The sequence below is a fragment of the Nerophis lumbriciformis genome, linkage group LG02, assembly GCF_033978685.3.
Source record: "Nerophis lumbriciformis linkage group LG02, RoL_Nlum_v2.1, whole genome shotgun sequence".
NCBI classification, from domain to species: domain Eukaryota; kingdom Metazoa; phylum Chordata; class Actinopteri; order Syngnathiformes; family Syngnathidae; genus Nerophis; species Nerophis lumbriciformis.
The window spans coordinates 17,011,001-17,030,000 of record NC_084549.2 but is presented as its reverse complement, the minus strand read 5'-3'; the positions used below and the strand labels follow the sequence as shown (position 1 = coordinate 17,030,000).

Here is a 19,000-nt window from a genome sequence, read left to right as displayed (position 1 = left end):
AGTCGCATTTTTGGGGGAAATTTATTTGATAAAATCCAACACCAAGAATAGACATTTGAAAGGCAATTTAAAATAAATAAAGAATAGTGAACAACAGGCTGAATAAGTGTACATTATATGACACATAAATAACCAACTGAGATTGTGCCTGGTATGTTAACGTAACATATTATGGTAAGTGTCATTCATATAACTAACATATAGAATATGCTATACGTTTACCAAACAATCTGTCACTCCCGATCGCTAAATCCGATGAAATCTTCCTCCCCGGTGTCGCCTCTAGTATGCGCCGTTTCCTTTCTTTCTGCTGCTCGATCGCCGTTTTCTGCTGCATATTTCACTACGTCCGGCTTGTAATCTGCAGTATATGATTTCCTTTTCGGTGCCATTTTAGTTCAGCCCTTCTCAGTTTTTATAAGTTACCGCCAATGTTGAAATAATCAATTTTAATAGCTACGGATGTAGCAGCAGTTAGCATCCCATGACCGACAATGCACTTCTGCCATGACCCGCCCCCACGGAATTCTTATTGGTTGACGTGTGTGACGATTGCGGACATTTGCTTCGTCTCTTACGCGAATGAGATAAATAATATTATTTGATATTTTACGGTAATGTGTTAATAATTTCACACATAAGTCGCTCCGGAGTATATGTCGCACCCCCGGCCAAACTATGAAAAAAACTGCGATTTATAATCCGAAAAATTTGGTATATGTATACAGAATGTTAGGAACAGAGCACTGTAGCAGCCCGCTAACGCAGCTCAAACTGGCGTGTCATACCCCTCCCTTAATATCTATGGCTCACAGTGTTGTCGCTCTGTGGAGCTGGCTGGTTATATTATGCACACTCTAGACCAGAGCTATTCTGACTGGAGGCCCGGAAATAACACCATACCAAGCCCCAAGTTCAGTTTAAAGGCCTACTGAAATGCGATTTTCTTATTTAAACGGGGATAGCAGGTCCATTCTATGTGTCATACTTGATCATTTTGCGATATTGCCATATTTTTGCTGAAAGGACTTAGTAGAGAACATCGACGACAAAGTTCGCAACTTTTGGTCGCTGATAAAAAAGCCTCGCCTGTACCGGAAGTAGCAGACGAGTAGCGTGACGTCACAGGTTGTGGAGCTCCTCACATCTGCACATTGTTTACAATCATGGCCACCAGCAGCGAGAGCGATTCGGACCGAGAAAGTGATGATTTCCCCATTAATTTGAGCGAGGATGAAAGATTTGTGGATGAGGAAAGTGAGAGTGAAGGACTAGAGGGCAGTGGGAGCGATTCAGATATGGAAGATGCTGTGAGAGGCGGGTGGGACCTGATATTCAGCTGGGAATGACTAAAGTTAAAAAGTTAAAGTACCAATGATTGTCACACACACACTAGGTGTGGCGAGATTATTCTCTGCATTTGACCCATCACCCTTGATCACCCCCTGGGAGGTGAGGGGAGCAGTGGGCAGCAGCGGTGGCCGCGCCCGGGAATCATTTTGGTGATTTAACCCCCAATTCCAACCCTTGATGCTGAGTGCCAAGCAGGGAGGTAATGGGTCCCATTTTTATAGTCTTTGGTATGACTCGGCCGGGGTTTGAACTCACAACCTACCGATCTCAGGGCGGACACTCCAACCACTAGGCCACTGAGTAGACTAAAACAGTAAATAAACACAAGACATATATATACTCTATTAGCCACAACACAACCAGGCTTATATTTAATATGCCACAAATTAATCCTGCATAACAAACACCCCCCCCCCCTTACGTCCATATAACCCACCAATACAACTCAAACACCTGCACAACACACTCAATCCCACCGCCCAAAGTGCCGTTCACCTCCCCAAAGTTCATACAGCACATATATTTCCCCAAAGTTACGTACGTGACATGCACATAGCGGCACGCACGTACGGGCAAGTGATCAAATGTTTGGAAGCCGCAGCTGCATGCGTACTCACGGTACCGTGTCTGCGTATCCAACTCAAAGTCCTCCTGGTAAGAGTCTCTGTTGTACCAGTTCTCCACAGGCCAATGGTAAAGCTTGACTGTCATCTTTCGGGAATGTAAACAATGAAACACCGGCCGTGTTTGTGTTGCTGAAGTCGGCCGCAATACACCGCTTCCCTCCTACAGCTTTCTTCTTTGCTGTCTCCATTGTTCATTGAACAAATTGCAAAAGATTCACCAACACAGATGTCCAGAATACTGTGGAATTTTGCGATGAAAACAGACGACTTAATAGCTGGCCACCATGCTGTCCCAAAATGTCCTCTACAATCCGAGACGTCACGCGCTGACGTCATCATACCGAGACGTTTTCAGCAGGATATTTCACGCAAAATTTAAAATTGCACTTTAGTAAGCTAACCCGGCCGTATTGGCATGTGTTGCAATGTTAAGATGTCATCATTGATATATAAACTATCAGACTGCGTGGTCGGTAGTAGTGGCTTTCAGTAGGCCTTTAAAACTCAGGAGACAAACACATTTGAAGCAAATGTCTAAAAACACTAGAGCGCTCCTTGCATTGACATTTTAACCTTGCTACCAAACATAAAACACTGGGCTCCAAACTTGTGATTTACATAACTGAGGCGTTCCTCAAGGCACCCCTTAGAGTCCGCTCCTTTTTGGCTGTTACTTTTTTTTTTTCGTAATGTGATTTATGTAACGAAGGTGTTGCTGTAGCTTGTTTACTTTAGATGCAGTCAGTAGTGATTTGTTCAACTTCTTTAGTTATACTAGTGGTGTTCCTCAAAGTTCCATTTTAGGTCCTCTCCTTTTCATCATTTGGGTTAGTCAACTGGTGTCAGTTCAAAAAAACATGTCAGAAACTCCCAATTTGGCAGCAGATCCTTAAAAACAAAAAAGGTGCTGTCATAGAGATTTGACTAATTTTTTCGCAGAACGTTCTTACAAAACAGTAACGCTGACAATTAAATAGACCAATATTAAATGTCTACTGCAGAAGATGCTGGTTCTCCAAAATATATAAACTAAGCCTACCGTATTTCCTTGAATTGCCACCGGGTGTATAATATGCGCATGCCTAGAACTACCGCCGGGTCAAACTCGTTTCGCAAAATAATTAGCGCATGCCTAGAATTACCACCGGGTCAAACTCGTTTCGCAAAATAATTAGCATATGCCTAGAATTACCGCCGCGTCAAACTCGTCACGTCACGACTGACACTTCACCTTTCAAGACATCATTTTCAAAATGGAGGAGGCTAATTTCAATAATTTAAAATCGCATAAAGGGAAGAAGATTAAGAGCTATTCAGTAGGATTTAAGGTAATTGCAATTCTTATTATTAATATTGTGTTAGTTTGTAGTAGTGGAGAGCTGACTTTTTGTTGTTGGAGTTGCGTCTTTCAAAGCGCTTTATTTTGAAAAAATGTTTTATTAATATAGCTGCGTGTGTCAAATATGAGTCATTTTGATGCAGTTGTACGAGTAACATTTCAGAAACAAATCATGAGCTAAGAAAACCTGCTAACAGGCGGTAATAATGTTATTTTAATTGCCTTTTCAGACCCAAACAAAAAGAACTCCCGGGATGATTCATTGTGCTTTAAATTTTATAGCGGCATTAAGCGATGTCATGATGGTATCCTTACATCACTCAAATTTATAAGCGCATGCCTGAATTTACCGCATGCCTTTGGTAAGCGCCAAAGTGAGAAAAGGTTTTAAATTAATTAATAATAATAATAATAATACCTGGGATTTATATAGCGCTTTTCTAAGTACCAAAAGTCGCTTTACATGTAGAATGAATGTTGAATTACCGCCCCGCGCTAATTCAAGGAAATACGGTAATAGTTTGGCAACACTAAATTGTAAATTGGCCCTAGTGTGTGAATGTGAGTGTGAATGTTGTCTGTCTATATGTGTTGGCCCTGTATAAAGGTGGCAACTTGTCCAGGGTATACCCCGCCTTCCGCCCGAATGCAGCTGAGATAGGCTCCAGCACCCCCCGCGACCCCAAAAGGGACAAGCGCTAGAAAATGGATGGATGGATGGATGGATGGATAAGCCTAATAGTGAGAAGTCTGGCCCTGCGATCTTTAGTTGAAACACAAACCCCTTCATGGTGGTAGTGGGGGCATGGTCAATGTGACGTCGTCATATACTTTGCATAATTGCTGATGATGCATATATATTCTAATGCTAAAAAACATTTACACACGTTTTAAAATAAGTCTGTTATTAATGATTAGTATTAAAAAAAAATGTTTATATCGTTTAGCTCTACTTTTATGATTGTTATGAGGTGTACCCCGCCTTCCGCCCGAATGCAGCTGAGATAGGCTCCAGCACCCCCCGTGACCCCGAAAGGGACAAGCGGTAGAAAATGGATGGATGGATGGATTACTGTAGTATGTAACACAGACTGTATACCAGTGGCAGCTGCTGGCATTTCAAGTCGGGGAAGCTATGTTTCAGATACTCTTTAAACATGAGTACAGACTCCAATAACAGATAAGATAAAAAAAACATGCAGTTATTACAAAGAAAATCAATCAATGTTTATTTATATAGCCCTAAATCACGAGTGTCTCAAAGGGCTTCACAAGCCACAACGACATCCTCGGCTATGATCCCACATCAGGGCAAGAAAAAAAACTCAACCCAATGGGATGACATTGAGAAACCTTGGAGGGGACCGCAGATGTGGGGACGCCCCCCTGGGCGACCGGTGCAATGGACGTCGAGTGGATCTAGCATAATGTATCTGATCGTGGCGCGGCTAGATCACTTAAAAAATAAATATCTCTATGTCAACAGGAACAACGGAATTAAAGTTAAAAAAATGCTTTGGCATATTTCAAGATTGCTGATTCGCTCATTTTGCTGTCAATCAAAAAAAAGTTTCAACCCAGACAAGTCATCCAATCATGCGGAAGCCCAGCAACCCCCCTTTCGATCACTCTTAGTCATTCGCTCACCATCCATGGGCGGGACAAAGTCGAGTCTTCATCCACTGATTGCTGAGTTTGGCTGCAGCACTGTGACGCGACCACATCAATGTAAAAAAGTTGTGCCAACTGTCGCCAAACTACCTGATTCTAAACAAAAATGTAACGCATCCTAACGCATTTAGTCAATGAAATGCAAACAAGAAAGAACATATTTGACCACTGTTTTTATATATATATATATATATATATATATATATATATTTTTTTTTTTTTTTTTTTTTTATGTCCTGTCCAGCTTCTCAGGCAAATCATATAGTTGATGTAGATGCCCATGTCGGCTGTTCAGATTTACTTTACAAAAGAGAAGTGTAGGATACTTCTCTTGTTGCCTTATTTGTATTTGACTTTATTAAATGTATTTATATTATCATTTAGTGCAGCCGGGCCGGAGCAGGAGGGGATAGAAAGAGAAAAAAAAAGAAGACAGAGGGGGAAATTGTGGGGACAAGAGGGGGATTAGACAGAGAGACAAAAACAACAACAGCAAACAACAACAACAACAACAACAATAGAGCAACATCAGCAAATATGACATGTACAAATATGATGGTAAAAGTAATAGCAAATAAGCAGTTAGCGAAAAATAAAAAATAATACAGAAATAACAATGAGCATTATTACACTACAAATGGATCAATACAAATACCAATAGAAATAGCGCTATTGATAATGAACAATACCAATAATTTACCTTTATTATCAACAATACAGTTGTTTAAATGCAACAATACATATACGTAATGATAACTTGAGATACGAAAGAATGCAGAAAAATGGAGGGGGAGAAAGAGAAGCAACCTACATTAACCTTGTAGATTGTTATAGTCACAATAGGTTAAGCTTTGTCAGTGTGCCATGTGTTACACCCAGTTTACCCTAGGGCAACAACGTTAATATGTTTGATGAAACGTGATTATGTGCATGAGTGTAAGTATGCATATGTACTTGTATATGTACAGAATGTGTATATGTGTTTGTACAATGAATGTATATGTACAGAATGTGTATATGTGTTTGTACAGTGAATGTATATGTACAGTATGTGTATGTGTATGTTTGTATATTGAATGTGCGTGTGGATGTACGAACATTAGGTAGGTAAATATGTACTGTATTTGTGTATGTATGTGGGAGCGTAGGTACCTATGTACGTATGTGAGCATATGTGAATTTGCATGTACAATACAATCGACTCCCAGAGTGCGTGGGAGCCAGAGCACGGCCCCATCACCCCCGAGAGCCCAACCCACAAACAGGAGGCGTGGTGCCCAGGGAACCAGGGACCACCGCCCCCACGCAGCCAAGCCGGCCAGCGACAGGAACCCCAGAGCCCGACCCACTGTTTTTATATTTAAGTGGATGCTGGACTGAGATAGGCTCCAGCACCCCTTGCGACCCCGAAAGGGACAAGCGGTAGAAAATGGATGGATGGATGGGATGCTGAACTTCCCTTGCTGTCTTTAGCAATCGCCACTATTGTATATCTGGCATCACATTGTTAGAACAATGTGGGTAAGGAAAGTCTGCAAGTCAGATCCATAACTTCAGGACAAGGACTGACTCTAAGGGCTGGGTGGGTATGGCTGAAATGCGAAGCGGGACTGTGCGCGTCGAAGCAAAGGTGCGGCAAAGCGGGCAGCGCCTCGTCTTACCGCCAAGGCTCCAAACACTTGCGTGCGTCTTGCTTACACTTGATCAAAGTTTTTATGTGGCCACATTTTCTGCACACCACTAGTCAATCGTGACATATATCCATTCATACAATATATTACATTAATTCATTTTCCTCGTTAAAAAAATTCCTCATTTATAAAAAGGTGTGGCGGCTTCAATTTAGCCGTGAGCTAAAATGAGTTTGACAACCCTGATCTAAGAGAAACCCTGTCCTTATGGGAGAGGACATTTTCCAAGGAGTTTATAATCCTCATTTAAACCCACAAATACAATTTCATCATGCCATAGGAATTATTCATATTTTCATACCTAAATACTTTAGACATGAAGTACCGAAGAGTTAAGAAATGGGCTGATTGTTCTTTTTCCGCATCCTCACCCAAGTTAGGGAACCCCCTCCCACCTGAGTTGCGAGCCATCACGGAGCTGGAAGCTTTTCAATCTCAACTCAAAATATATTTGTTTAAATTGGCTTTTAACAAGCAAGTGCCATAACTATTTATTATTACTCTTTTAATATGTGCGGTTTTACTTGCTTTTAACTTAATTGTCCTGTAAAGCACGTGTGCACCATTGTGATGTTGTAAGGTGCTACACAAATAAACCTTGATTGATTAATTGATGTTTTATAGAAATTAACTAAAAACTAAATTTTCAATTTGCAAATATTCAAGTTTACAGAAAATGTACAGTAACAAGACTGTAACATGATACAAAATCAACTCACTTTGTTTGAAACCAGCTTAAATTTGGTAGAACATAATGATAACTGTTATTATTACTCACTGCTGAGTAACTCCTTTTAAAATACTGCCAACAAAAGCTTTATTTGCAAGCATCCATAAGCAAACTTGTAACTGTCAGTATATTTCTTAAGCTTAGCCTAAGCTTTTCCTGGACCCCGGTTTGAGAATTCCTGGGCTAAAGCAGCGTTTGAAGGGCAGCTCTGGATGCAAATCGAGATACTCGAACATTATACTCTAAAACCTGTTCTCATCGTTTTTTCAGCTGTGTAACGAGTGTCGAAGAACACAGGGTGTAGTGCAAACTGCACCCTCGCTCGTAAACGTACTGTCTAATGAAACAGGCAGTGTAAATCAAAAGTGAGAATGATTATATTACACAGCTGTTGTATTGAAAGCATTAGATTGTGCAAGTGTATTATGTCAGCGTCTGGTGAGGCCCATCTTTTGTTGTTCAAATTAAGTGTGTTTTATATTGTTTTTATTATTACTGCAAGGAGTGGTTAACTTCTTTCTGCATTTAAACTGAAATATTCATCAGTACAATTTCATTAGAGTGAATTTAGTAAAAAATAATAACCACATCCCAAAACAGTACCAATTTAGTTTTCTTGTCCCTATTAATAATAAATTGTTACTTGTAAATAGGGATGATGTTTGATAAGAAATTATCGAGTTCGAGCCCATTATCGAATCCTCTTATCGAACCGATTCCTTATCGATTCTCTTATCAAATCCAAAAAGGTTGTTATATATGGAAAAAAACACAATATTTGGTTTAACAAAAGCTCACTTTTATTTTATAAGAAAAAAATAAAATAAAATAAATAAATAAATATTGACTGTTATTACCCCCCTAAAAAATAAAATAAAATAAATAAATATTACTATATGATCACTATAGGTGTATAAATAATAATATAGTGTTAAATAAAATCAGTCCCTTGGGCACGAAACTGAAAATAATACAGCTCTCCAAAAAGTGCACTTCTGCTGCTATTGGAACATCCTTCTGGGGTCCATCAGTGTGGCCTCCTCCAGGAATGACACCACGACACCTTTCTCTAACCTTCAGGTTATGTACAGCCTGAACATGTTTCATCATGCTTGTTGTACTTCCTCCCTTACAGGAGAGCGAAGCCTGGCAATAATTGCAGATAGCCGTTTCCTCGTCGTATTTTTTTGTAAAATGAAGCCATGCCTTGAGGCGTTTTTTCCGGTCCATTGTTGTTGCTGCTTCTGTATCTGCCGCCTAATGACTGAGCTACGTCATTTCCTGGGACGTGTCACAGGGCATTTCCTGTGGGACGGGATTCGTTCCCAGGAATTCGAATAAAGAACCAACTCTTTTTTTTACTATAGTGGCCTCGATAACGGGAACCGGTTCTCAAAAAGGTATTTGAGTCCATGGAATCGGTTCTTTTCTTATCGAACGGTTATTTTCTTATCGAACAACTGGGAGAACCGGTTTCGAACATCATCCCTACTTGTAAATGATTTTACTTTTCTGTTACTTGTAATTTTGTTTAATTTTTTACATCTCTATGATACCTCGGAGTAGGGATGTGCCGAAAAATTACAATGATTGTAAAACCGTGATTTATAGCCACAGTTTGATAAACTCATGGCCAGGAGATACTTCTCATTCACTGGAGAATATTTGGCGAGCTAGCTTAAATGTGAACATGAAAACAGGACACATTAACGTCTCTCCCCGTGTAAAGGAGCTCTATTATGCTAAACCAACTTTTCTTATCCGTTCATACCATTTTTTTTTAAATTTTATTTGGGATCCCCTTAAGTCCTGAAAATTTGAAATCGAACCATGGATGCATGGCGGCGATATTCATAAAACAATCTTTGCTTCAATCCAAACTTGCTCCAAACGAGCCGTTTGGAATTTGAGAGGACAGCGGTGAGTGACAAGGCTGAACGCCAAACAAATTCCTTTGTACGAAAAGCATTTTAATTCAATATAATTAGTAAATGTAAAAAATATAGACATTTTAAAAATATGTGTTTTGTTAAACCATCCATCCATCCATCCATTTTCTACCGCTTATTCCCTTTGGGGTTGCGGGGGGCGCTGGAGCCTATTTCAGCTACAATTGGGTGGAAGGAGGGGTACACCCTGGACAAGTCGCCACCTCATCGCAGGGCCAACACAGATAGACAGACAACATTCACACACTAGGGCCAATTTAGTGTTGCCAATCAACCTATCCCCAGGTGAATGTCTTTGGAGGTGGGAGGAAGCCGGAGTACCCGGAGGGAACCCACGCGGTCACGGGGAGGACATGCAAACTCCACACAGAAAGATCCCGAGCCTGGGATTGAACCCAAGACTACTCAGGACCTTCGTATTGTGAGGCAGATGCACTAACCCCTCTTCCACCGTGCTGCCCTTTTTGTTAAACCACTAATGGTAATATAAGCTTGCCGGTGGTGATGTTATATTTTGGTTTTGAAAAATAATTAATAAAATAGTAACTTTGAGCAAGTTGCAAACCAACCCCATTAAGAAATGACATTCATCAACCTAAACTTGTATAACCCATTGCTGTGTGAGCAACTAAGCGATTCCACTGTGTACATCCAACCTACAGGCTGTGCTCACTTAGTACAGCGTTATCTCAAACTAATATGACACAGAAGTGTCTACGACAGGAAGTGAACCTGCATGATGTCACGTAAACCGCATATGCAAACCACTTTTTGCCTTAATCACTAAAAAAAAACACTAGAACCTTTACAAATGAAAACACTCAAATGTTTTTTAAGTAGCCAGAACAAGTACAGTATTAATGTTTTTTCAGCCAATAAAGTAGGGATCTGTGACCAAAATTACCATGGTTATCATTACGATCTCTGTATTGTAAAGTTTCTTCGAAAAATATTTGAACACAAAAAAAAAATCTCTGAATCAAGTTTTATTTTGAAAAATAATTAAAAAACGAGTTTGCCATTGTAGTCTGTGCTGTAGTCAATGAGCTCCTACAGCTCGTGCATGCACATACATATTTTGCTGTTGCCATTTCTAAAACACTCAATGTTCTACATAACGCGGTCGTTTCGGTCCATAAAATACTGATCGCATTATTCCCGGGATCGTGCTATATAGAAATTCGAGGTAGGGGAAATAATAGATTTTTAGATGCATCACAATTTGGACATGGACGATTAGAGAATCGATTAGTAGAAGTCAATAATCGATTTATTTATTGTATAATTCAGTACGTGTGGGAATTACTAACTGTTTCTTATTCCAAATGAATTGGGGGGTTTTTAAGTTAAAAGTGATAAACGCTTATTTAGTGAAACGAAAAGAAATGTAAAACTGCATCAATATACATAAATTAAAGATGCATCAATAATTTATTTTTTATTGAATCGTAGCTCCTGAATTGTAATCGTAAGGTGCCCAAAGATTCCCACGTTTTTTTACCCTTTTCTTTTTGAAAAATGTATGCGAGTAGCTCGACTGCCTAAGGCTATGTCTACACTAAGCTGGATAACTCCTTAAACGAATAGTTATTTAGCCTAAGCCTCGTTTCAGCCACACTAAATCACCGTTTAAGGTTCCCCTCCTCGGACAGTTTTTTACACGGGTAAGTGCGCCGTGTATTTCTTGAATCTCCGGCTCTTAGCTTTGTATGGACTCATTGATCCTTTACAAACTGAGTTCGGAGAGGAAGTGACGCCAGAAAAAAAGCGCCACAGCCAGTTTCATAACAACCTGTTCGGTAACTCGGCGGCAACTACTAGAAAAATGGAGGCGAGTCATCCAGACATGCCATTGTTTCTCCTTCTTGTACATGTACAGACGCTTTTGGAAATCACACATCAATACCTTAAGAGTAGGAAACGGGCGATTGCAGCTATTTCGGATACAACACATCTCAGACGGCTACATAGCAATGTTGAGCGACGATTTTGGCTAAGGCCTGGAAGAACGGCAGCCTGGTGGGATATGTTTGTCAACGAGTGTGTTGTGCCAGAGGAACGGCAAGAGAACTAACTTTCGAATGTCCAGGTCAGCTGTGATTCTACTTAGTGAAAAACTTTGTCTATTTGTCGAAGGGGAGACAACGAGAATGCGGGCTACCGTGGACAAGGGAAGACTACGAAACATAGCGAATGCATTTGGACTGGCAAAGCAGACTATCAGTTATTGTCCGCGATGTATGTCGAGTGATTACTCAACGTCTAGTTTTGTACTCCGTAACTATTGTGAAGCCATGAAGTGGTTGCGACCATCAAGTACGACCGCCAATTTCAGCCTACAAGCACAGTGTTCTGTTAGTTGTAAAATGTTCTTTATCACATTGTGTACTTTCACACGTCCATTAAAGATATGACTCATGTATGATGGCTGAGGTGTGATTCACTACAATAGTCTAACAGCTGCTAATGGTGAGGCAATCAAGGTTTGCTGTTAAAAGAAATGTGGCAATAGTCTACATTGAAACACAGGGTAAGGATACACTTCCAGGTCAGAGGTGACTACGACGTGCACATTTTTTCGCGCATGCGTACTCGGTCGCGTTGTGCCGGTGGAATGAGGGGCCAGGGGGTCTTAAACGGTGGCATTGTTGTGTGTGGACACAGATAAGGTTAGGTGGGATTTACCCTGGATAACCTTATCCGTGTTGAAGGGGCCTAAACCTGCTTGGTGGAGAGTGTGACCAAGTGACGTGACGTGAATGGTGGATTGTGCTCCTATGTCACAGAATGTTTTTTTTTTGATTGATTGATTGAAACTTTTATTAGTAGATTGCACAGTACAGTACATATTCCGTACAATTGACCACTAAATGGTAACACCCGAATACGTTTTTCAACTTGTTTAAGTCGGGGTCCACGTTAATCAATTCATGGCCACTGTCCACCAGTAGGTTTAGACTGAGTTGATATTTTTTATTTTATTTTTTTGTAATTTTTTGTAATTTCCAAGATTTACTCTGTAAGTTTGTAAATACGCGATAATTTGGTGAACAACACTGAACTGACTTTGGCGGGGAAAAAAATGGACAAAACTTCGAGGAACACAGCACGATTGCGTTGTGTAGAATGTCGCGTTATATCAGACTGCACTGTATCGAACTTTGAATGTACAAAGCAGCGTATATTTTGAACTTTTATCTGTCAGTAGACTCGCTATGGAAGCGCTAAAAACTACAACATGAATGACGGGGAGAAAACGCGGTCGAACTGGAGGCACGTAAATAAGACCGTGGTACAAAATACAGGATACCAAAAAAATATATACAGGAGGTGCATGGCAAAAAGTGTACTTGAAGAAAAAGCAAGGCCAGCAACACTTGTGTCCTTCTAATAATTTTAATACAAACTGCGCAGGCACTACAAAACACAGACCGGTTTCGAAAATGTCTTCGTCAGTGTGCCCGAAAATGTCTTCATCAGTGTGCCCACAAGAGCGCCTGTATGTCATAATCTATGCAAAATTTTTACCAAAGTACCACCATTGTGTTTTATGTAGATCACAAGGAAGTGCTTTAAATGTAGAAAAAAAAAAAATCACAATATGGCCCCTTTAAAGCATAACAATTAGCAAAGAGACAGCTCTTATCTCAAAACACTTTTAAGTAGGGGCATTCTTAACTTGAGGTACGACTGTATCGACATTTTAAAAATATGTGTGTTCTGTTAAACCTAGCCCAGGGGTGTTCTCATTCTGAAAAATGTAACTTTAAGCAAGTAAGTTTATTATTAGTTAAGTCTTTAAAAATTACTGACGCCTCTTCTTTATAACTTTAATCGGGGGTCTTTTGAATGCATGATTTTTTACTATGCTGCCACAGTTAGATTTATTATGTTTTTACTATTCTTCTATCGCCTCATCTTTGTTCCAAAATGTTTTTTCGTTTAATTGTAGTGTTGTCGTTCAATTTTTTTATTTGAAAAATGCATAATAAAGAAGGAAAAAAACATATATAAGTCGCATTGGAGTATAAGTCGCATTTTTGGGGGAAATTTATTTGATAAAACCCAACACCAAGAATAGACATTTGAAAGGCAATTTAAAATAAATAAAGAATAGTGAACAACAGGCTAAATAAGTGTACGTTATATGAGGCATAAATAACCAACTGAGAACGTGCCTCGTATGTTAACGTAACATATTATGGTAAGAGTCATTCAAATAACTATAACATATAGAACATGCTATACGTTTACCAAACAATCTGTCACTCCTAATCGCTAAATCCCATGAAATCTTATACGTCTAATCTCTTACGTGAATGAGCTAAATAATATTATTTGATATTTTACAGTATTGTGTTAATAATTTCACACATAAGTCGCTCCTGAGTATAAGTCGCACCCACGGCCAAACTATGAAAAAAACTGCGACTTATAGTCCGAAAAATACGGTAAGTCTTTAAAAACTAGTGACGCCTCTTCTTTCTAACTTCAAATCGAGGGTCTTTGAACGCATCACAGTTTCACTTGTCATAACTTTTTACTATGCTGCCACAGTTAGATTTATTATGTTTTTACTATTCTTCTACCGCCTCATCTTTGTTCCAAAATGTGTTTTCGTTTAATTGTAGTGTTGTCGTTCTATTTTTTTATTTGAACAATGTAACTTTAGGCAAGTAAGTTGCCAACAGCCCCTTTAACTCGAGTTAACTTGGCGTTACGCCTGATTTGTATGGTTTTATGCATCAATGAATGTTAACAATAACATTGGTTAACTTGTTTGCCTTTTTTTTTTTAATCGGTGTACATTAACAGTGGTTAATAATTTTTTTACACTTGTTTGACTGGCATTCAGCCTGTTTTAATGGATTTGTGTAATCATGTTTACATTAAGAGTGGTTCACTTATGTGGCAGTTAAGGTTACCATGTTTTCCTTTACTTCAGAGTATACAGTACAGATAAACTGATACACATAGGATTATCATCAGTGGATAACGTGTTTTATTATTAGTTAAGTCTTTAAAAACTAGTGACGCCTCTTCTTTCCAATTTTAAATTGAGGGTCTTTGAATGCATCACAGTTATGACAAGTGAACCTTGTCATAACTTTTTACTATGCTGCCACAGTTAGATTTATTATGTTTTTACTATTCTTCTACCGCCTCATCTTTGTTCCAAAATGTTTTTTCGTTTAATTGTAGTGTTATCGTTCTATGTTTTTATTTGAAAAATGTAACTTTAGGCAAGTAAGTTGCAAACAGCCCCTTTAACTCAAGTTAACTTGGCGTTATGCCTGATTTGTATGGTTTTATGCATCAATGAATGTTAACAATAAAATCGGTTAACTTGTTTGCCTTTTTTTTTTTTTAAATCGGTGTACATTAACAGTGGTTAACTTTTTTTTTTTTTTTTTTTTTACACTTGTTTGACTTGCATAAAGCCTGTTTTAATGGCTTTGTGTAATCATGTTTACATTAAGAGTGGTTCACTTATGTGGCAGTTAAGGTTACTATGTTTTCCTTTACCTCAGAGTATACAGTAGAGATAAACTGATACACATAGGATTATCATCAGTGGATAACGTGATTTATTATTAGTTAAGTCTTTAAAAACTAGTGACGCCTCTTCTTTCCAACTTTAATCAAGGGTCTTTGAACGCATCACAGTTATGACAAGTGAACCTTGTCATAACTTTTTACTATGCTGCCACAGTTAGATTTATTATGTTTTTACTATTCTTCTACCGCCTCATCTTTGTTCCAAAATGTTTTTTCGTTTAATTGTAGTGTTGTCGTTCTATTTTTTTATTTGAAAAATGTAACTTTAGGCAAGTAAGTTGCAAACAGCCCCTTTAACTCAAGTTAACTTGGCGTTATGCCTGATTTGTATGGTTTTATGCATCAATGAATGTTAACAATAAAATCGGTTAACTTGTTTGCCTTTTTTTTTTAAATCGGTGTACATTAACAGTGGTTAACTTTTTTTTTTTTTTTTTTACACTTGTTTGACTTGCATAAAGCCTGTTTTAATGGCTTTGTGTAATCATGTTTACATTAAGAGTGGTTCACTTATGTGGCAGTTAAGGTTACTATGTTTTCCTTTACCTCAGAGTATACAGTAGAGATAAACTGATACACATAGGATTATCATCAGTGGATAACGTGATTTATTATTAGTTAAGTCTTTAAAAACTAGTGACGCCTCTTCTTTCCAACTTTAATCAAGGGTCTTTGAACGCATCACAGTTATAACAAGTGAACCTTGTCATAACTTTTTACTATGCTGCCACAGTTAGATTTATTATGTTTTTACTATTCTTCTACCACCTCATCTTTGTTCCAAAATGTTTTTTCGTTTAATTGTAGTGTGGTCGTTCTATTTTTTTATTTGAACAATGTAACTTTAGACAAGTAAGTTGCCAACAGCCCCTTTAACTCGAGTTAACTTGGCGTTACGCCTGATTTGTATGGTTTTATGCATTAATGAATGTTAACAATAACATTGGTTAACTTGTTTGCCTTTTTTTTAAATCGGTGTACATTAACAGTGGTTAACTATTTTTTTTTACACTGGTTTGACTTGCATTCAGCCTGTTTTAATGGATTTGTGTACCGTATTTTTCGGATTATAAGTCGCAGTTTTTTTCATAGTTTGGTAAGGGGTGCGACTTATACTCAGAAGCGACTATGTGTGAAATTATTAACACATTACCGTAAAATATCAAATAATATTATTTAGCTCATTCACGTAAGAGACTAGACGTATAAGATTTCATGGGATTTAGCGATTAGGAGTGACAGATTGTTTGGTAAACGTATAGCATGTTCTATATGTTATGGTTATTTGAATGACTCTTACCATAATATGTTACGTTAACATACCAGGCACGTTCTCAGTTGGTTATTTATGCCTCATATAACGTACACTTATTCAGCCTGTTGTTCACTATTCTTTATTTATTTTAAATTGCCTTTCAAATGTCTATTCTTGGTGTTGGGTTTTATCAAATAAATTTCCCCAAAAAATGCGACTTATATGTTTTTTTTTCCTTCTTTATTATGCATTTTCGGCCGGTGCGACTTATACTCCGGAGCGACTTATACTCCGAAAAATACGGTAATCATGTTTACATTAAGAGTGGTTCACTTATGTAGCAGTTAAGGTTACCATGTTTTCCTTTACTTCAGAGTATATAGTAGAGGTAAACTGATACACATAGGTTTATCATCAGTGTATAACGTGTTGTATTATTAGTTAAGTCTTTAAAAACTAGGGACGTCTCTTCTTTTCTAACTTTAATCGAGGGTCTTTGAACGCATCACAGTTATGACAAGTGAAACTTTTTACTATGCTGCCACAGTTACAATTAGATTTATTATGTTTTTACTATTCTTCTACCGCTTCATCTTTGTTCCAAAATGTTTTTTCGTTTAATTGTAGTGTTGTCATTCAATTTTTTTTATTTGAACAATGTATCTTTAGGCAAGAAAGTTGCAAACAGCCCCTTTAACTCGAGTTAACTTGGTGTTACGCCTGATTTGTATGGTTTTATGCCTCAATGAATGTTAACAATAAAATCGGTTAACTTGTTTGCCTTTTTTTAAAATCGGTGTACATTAACAGTGGTTAACTATTTTTTTACACTGGTTTGACTTGCATTAAGCCTTTTTGAATGGATTTGTGTAATCATGTTTACATTAAGAGTGGTTCACTTATGTGGCAGTTAAGGTCATACTTGCCAACCCTCCCGATTTTTCCGGGAGACTCCCGAATTTCAGTGCCCCTGCCGAAAATCTCCCGGGGCAACCATTCTCCCGAATTTCTCCCGATTTTCACCCGGACAACAATATTAAGGGCGTGCCGTGATGGCACTGCCTTTAGCGTCCGCTTTTTCACCATAAGAACAGCGTACCGGGCAGTCACATGTTGTATGCGGCTTCTGCATACACACGAAAGTGACTGCAAGACATACTTGATCAACAGCCATACAGGTCACACTGAGGGTGGCCGTATAAACAACTTTAACACTGTTACAAATATGCGCCACACTGTGAACCCACACCAAACAAGAATGACAAACACATTTCGGGAGAACATCCGCACCGTAACACAACATAAACACTACAGAACAAATACCCAGAATCCCTTGCATCCCTAACTCTTCCGGGCTACAATATACACCCCCGCTACCACCAAACCCCACCCTTCCCAATCTACCGAATTCGAAGGTCTCAAGGTTGGCAAGTATGGTTAAGGTTACTATGTTTTCCTTTACTTCAGAGTATATAGTAGAGGTGAATTGATACACATAGGATTATCATCAGTGGATAACGTGTTTTATTATTAGTTAAGTCTTTAAAAACTAGTGACGCCTCTTCTTTCTAACTTTAAATCGAGGGTCTTTGAACGCATCACAGTTATGACAAGTGAAACTTGCCATAACTTTTTACTATGCTGCCATAGTTAGTTAGATTTATTATGGTTTTACTATTCTTTTATCGCCTCATCTTTGTTCCAAAATGTTTTTTTCGTTTAATTGTAGTGTTGTCGTTCTATTTTTTTATTTGAACAATATAACTTTAGGCAAGTAAGTTGCAAACAGCCCCTTTAACTCGAGTTAACTTGGCGTTACGCCTGATTTGTATGGTTTTATGCATCAATGAATGTTAATAAAATTGGTTAACTTGTTCGCCTTTTTTAAAAATCGGTGTACATTAACAGTGGTTAACTATTTATTTTTTTTACACTTGTTTGACTTGCATTAAGCCTGTTTTAATGGATTTGTGTAATCATGTTTACATTAAGAGTAGTTCACTTAGGTGGCAGTTAAGGTTAAAATGTTATTTACAAGTGTTTACAAAAAAAAAGCAATAAGAGGAAAACAAACTTGTCAGATTTAAAAAGGACACTTCTGATATTTGGCAAGGATTTGAAGCATTGTTGTCATTCCTTCTCGCTCCCTCGCCCTTGCTACACCTACACAAACACATTTTGTCCCAAGTTCTTCACAGTTGTGTGCTACTCCAAAAGTGAAAGTCAGTAGGTGCATTCGCTCACTTTCATGGAGGTGCAAGGGAAGGGTGTAACTAGTGCCACCATCTTAAAGCCATACAGAACACAACATGTATGGAAACGTACTTACAAGAAGACGCACTAGCTAGTTCGCGGTCATGTGCCGTCCAAAGACTGAGAAGGTGGGTGTTGGCTAACTTTAGGTCGACTTCAAAAAAAAAAAAGTTGAGTAAAGTGAGACGTAACTTACCACTCGAGAGCCCCAATAGTCGACATATGTCTCTGGTGATTTTCATGAGCGCGACCATTCAGCATTATCGTCCCCAAAAGTCTTCCAGACAAATCAAAAGTCGCCAATCTATGGACGGTGTGCGCGGAACATCGGGACTATTAAGTGTGTCTGCGGCGGATGAGTCTACTTCCTGACGTGAGCGCTGCCTTAAAGAGACAGTACACCTTTTTTTTTTTTTTTTTTTTTTACCCCCATAGTTCTCATTCCGCTGCACATTCCGTTTTGATAAGATCATATTTTTGCTGTGGACTTTATCTCTTCACATACAACCACACAGCAGTGGCCGTTGCAACTCTGCTCTTTTATTTACTCAATGTATATTTAATACAGACAATG

General features: G+C 38.5%; 1 protein-coding gene across 4 annotated transcripts in view; it reads right to left on the bottom strand.

Annotated features, from left to right (window-relative positions):
- LOC133595761 (uncharacterized) overlaps positions 1-18,770 on the bottom strand; it is a 68,865-nt gene extending 50,095 nt beyond the window's left edge. For all 4 annotated transcript variants that reach the window (XM_061948659.1, XM_061948739.1, XM_061948584.1 and 1 more), the window contains exon 1: positions 18,623-18,770. In XM_061948659.1, coding sequence (XP_061804643.1) covers positions 18,623-18,680 — 58 coding nt within the window. In that variant the 5' untranslated portion in view covers positions 18,681-18,770. The remainder of the gene's footprint in view (positions 1-18,622) is intronic.
- Between the last annotated feature and the right edge of the window lie 230 nt (positions 18,771-19,000).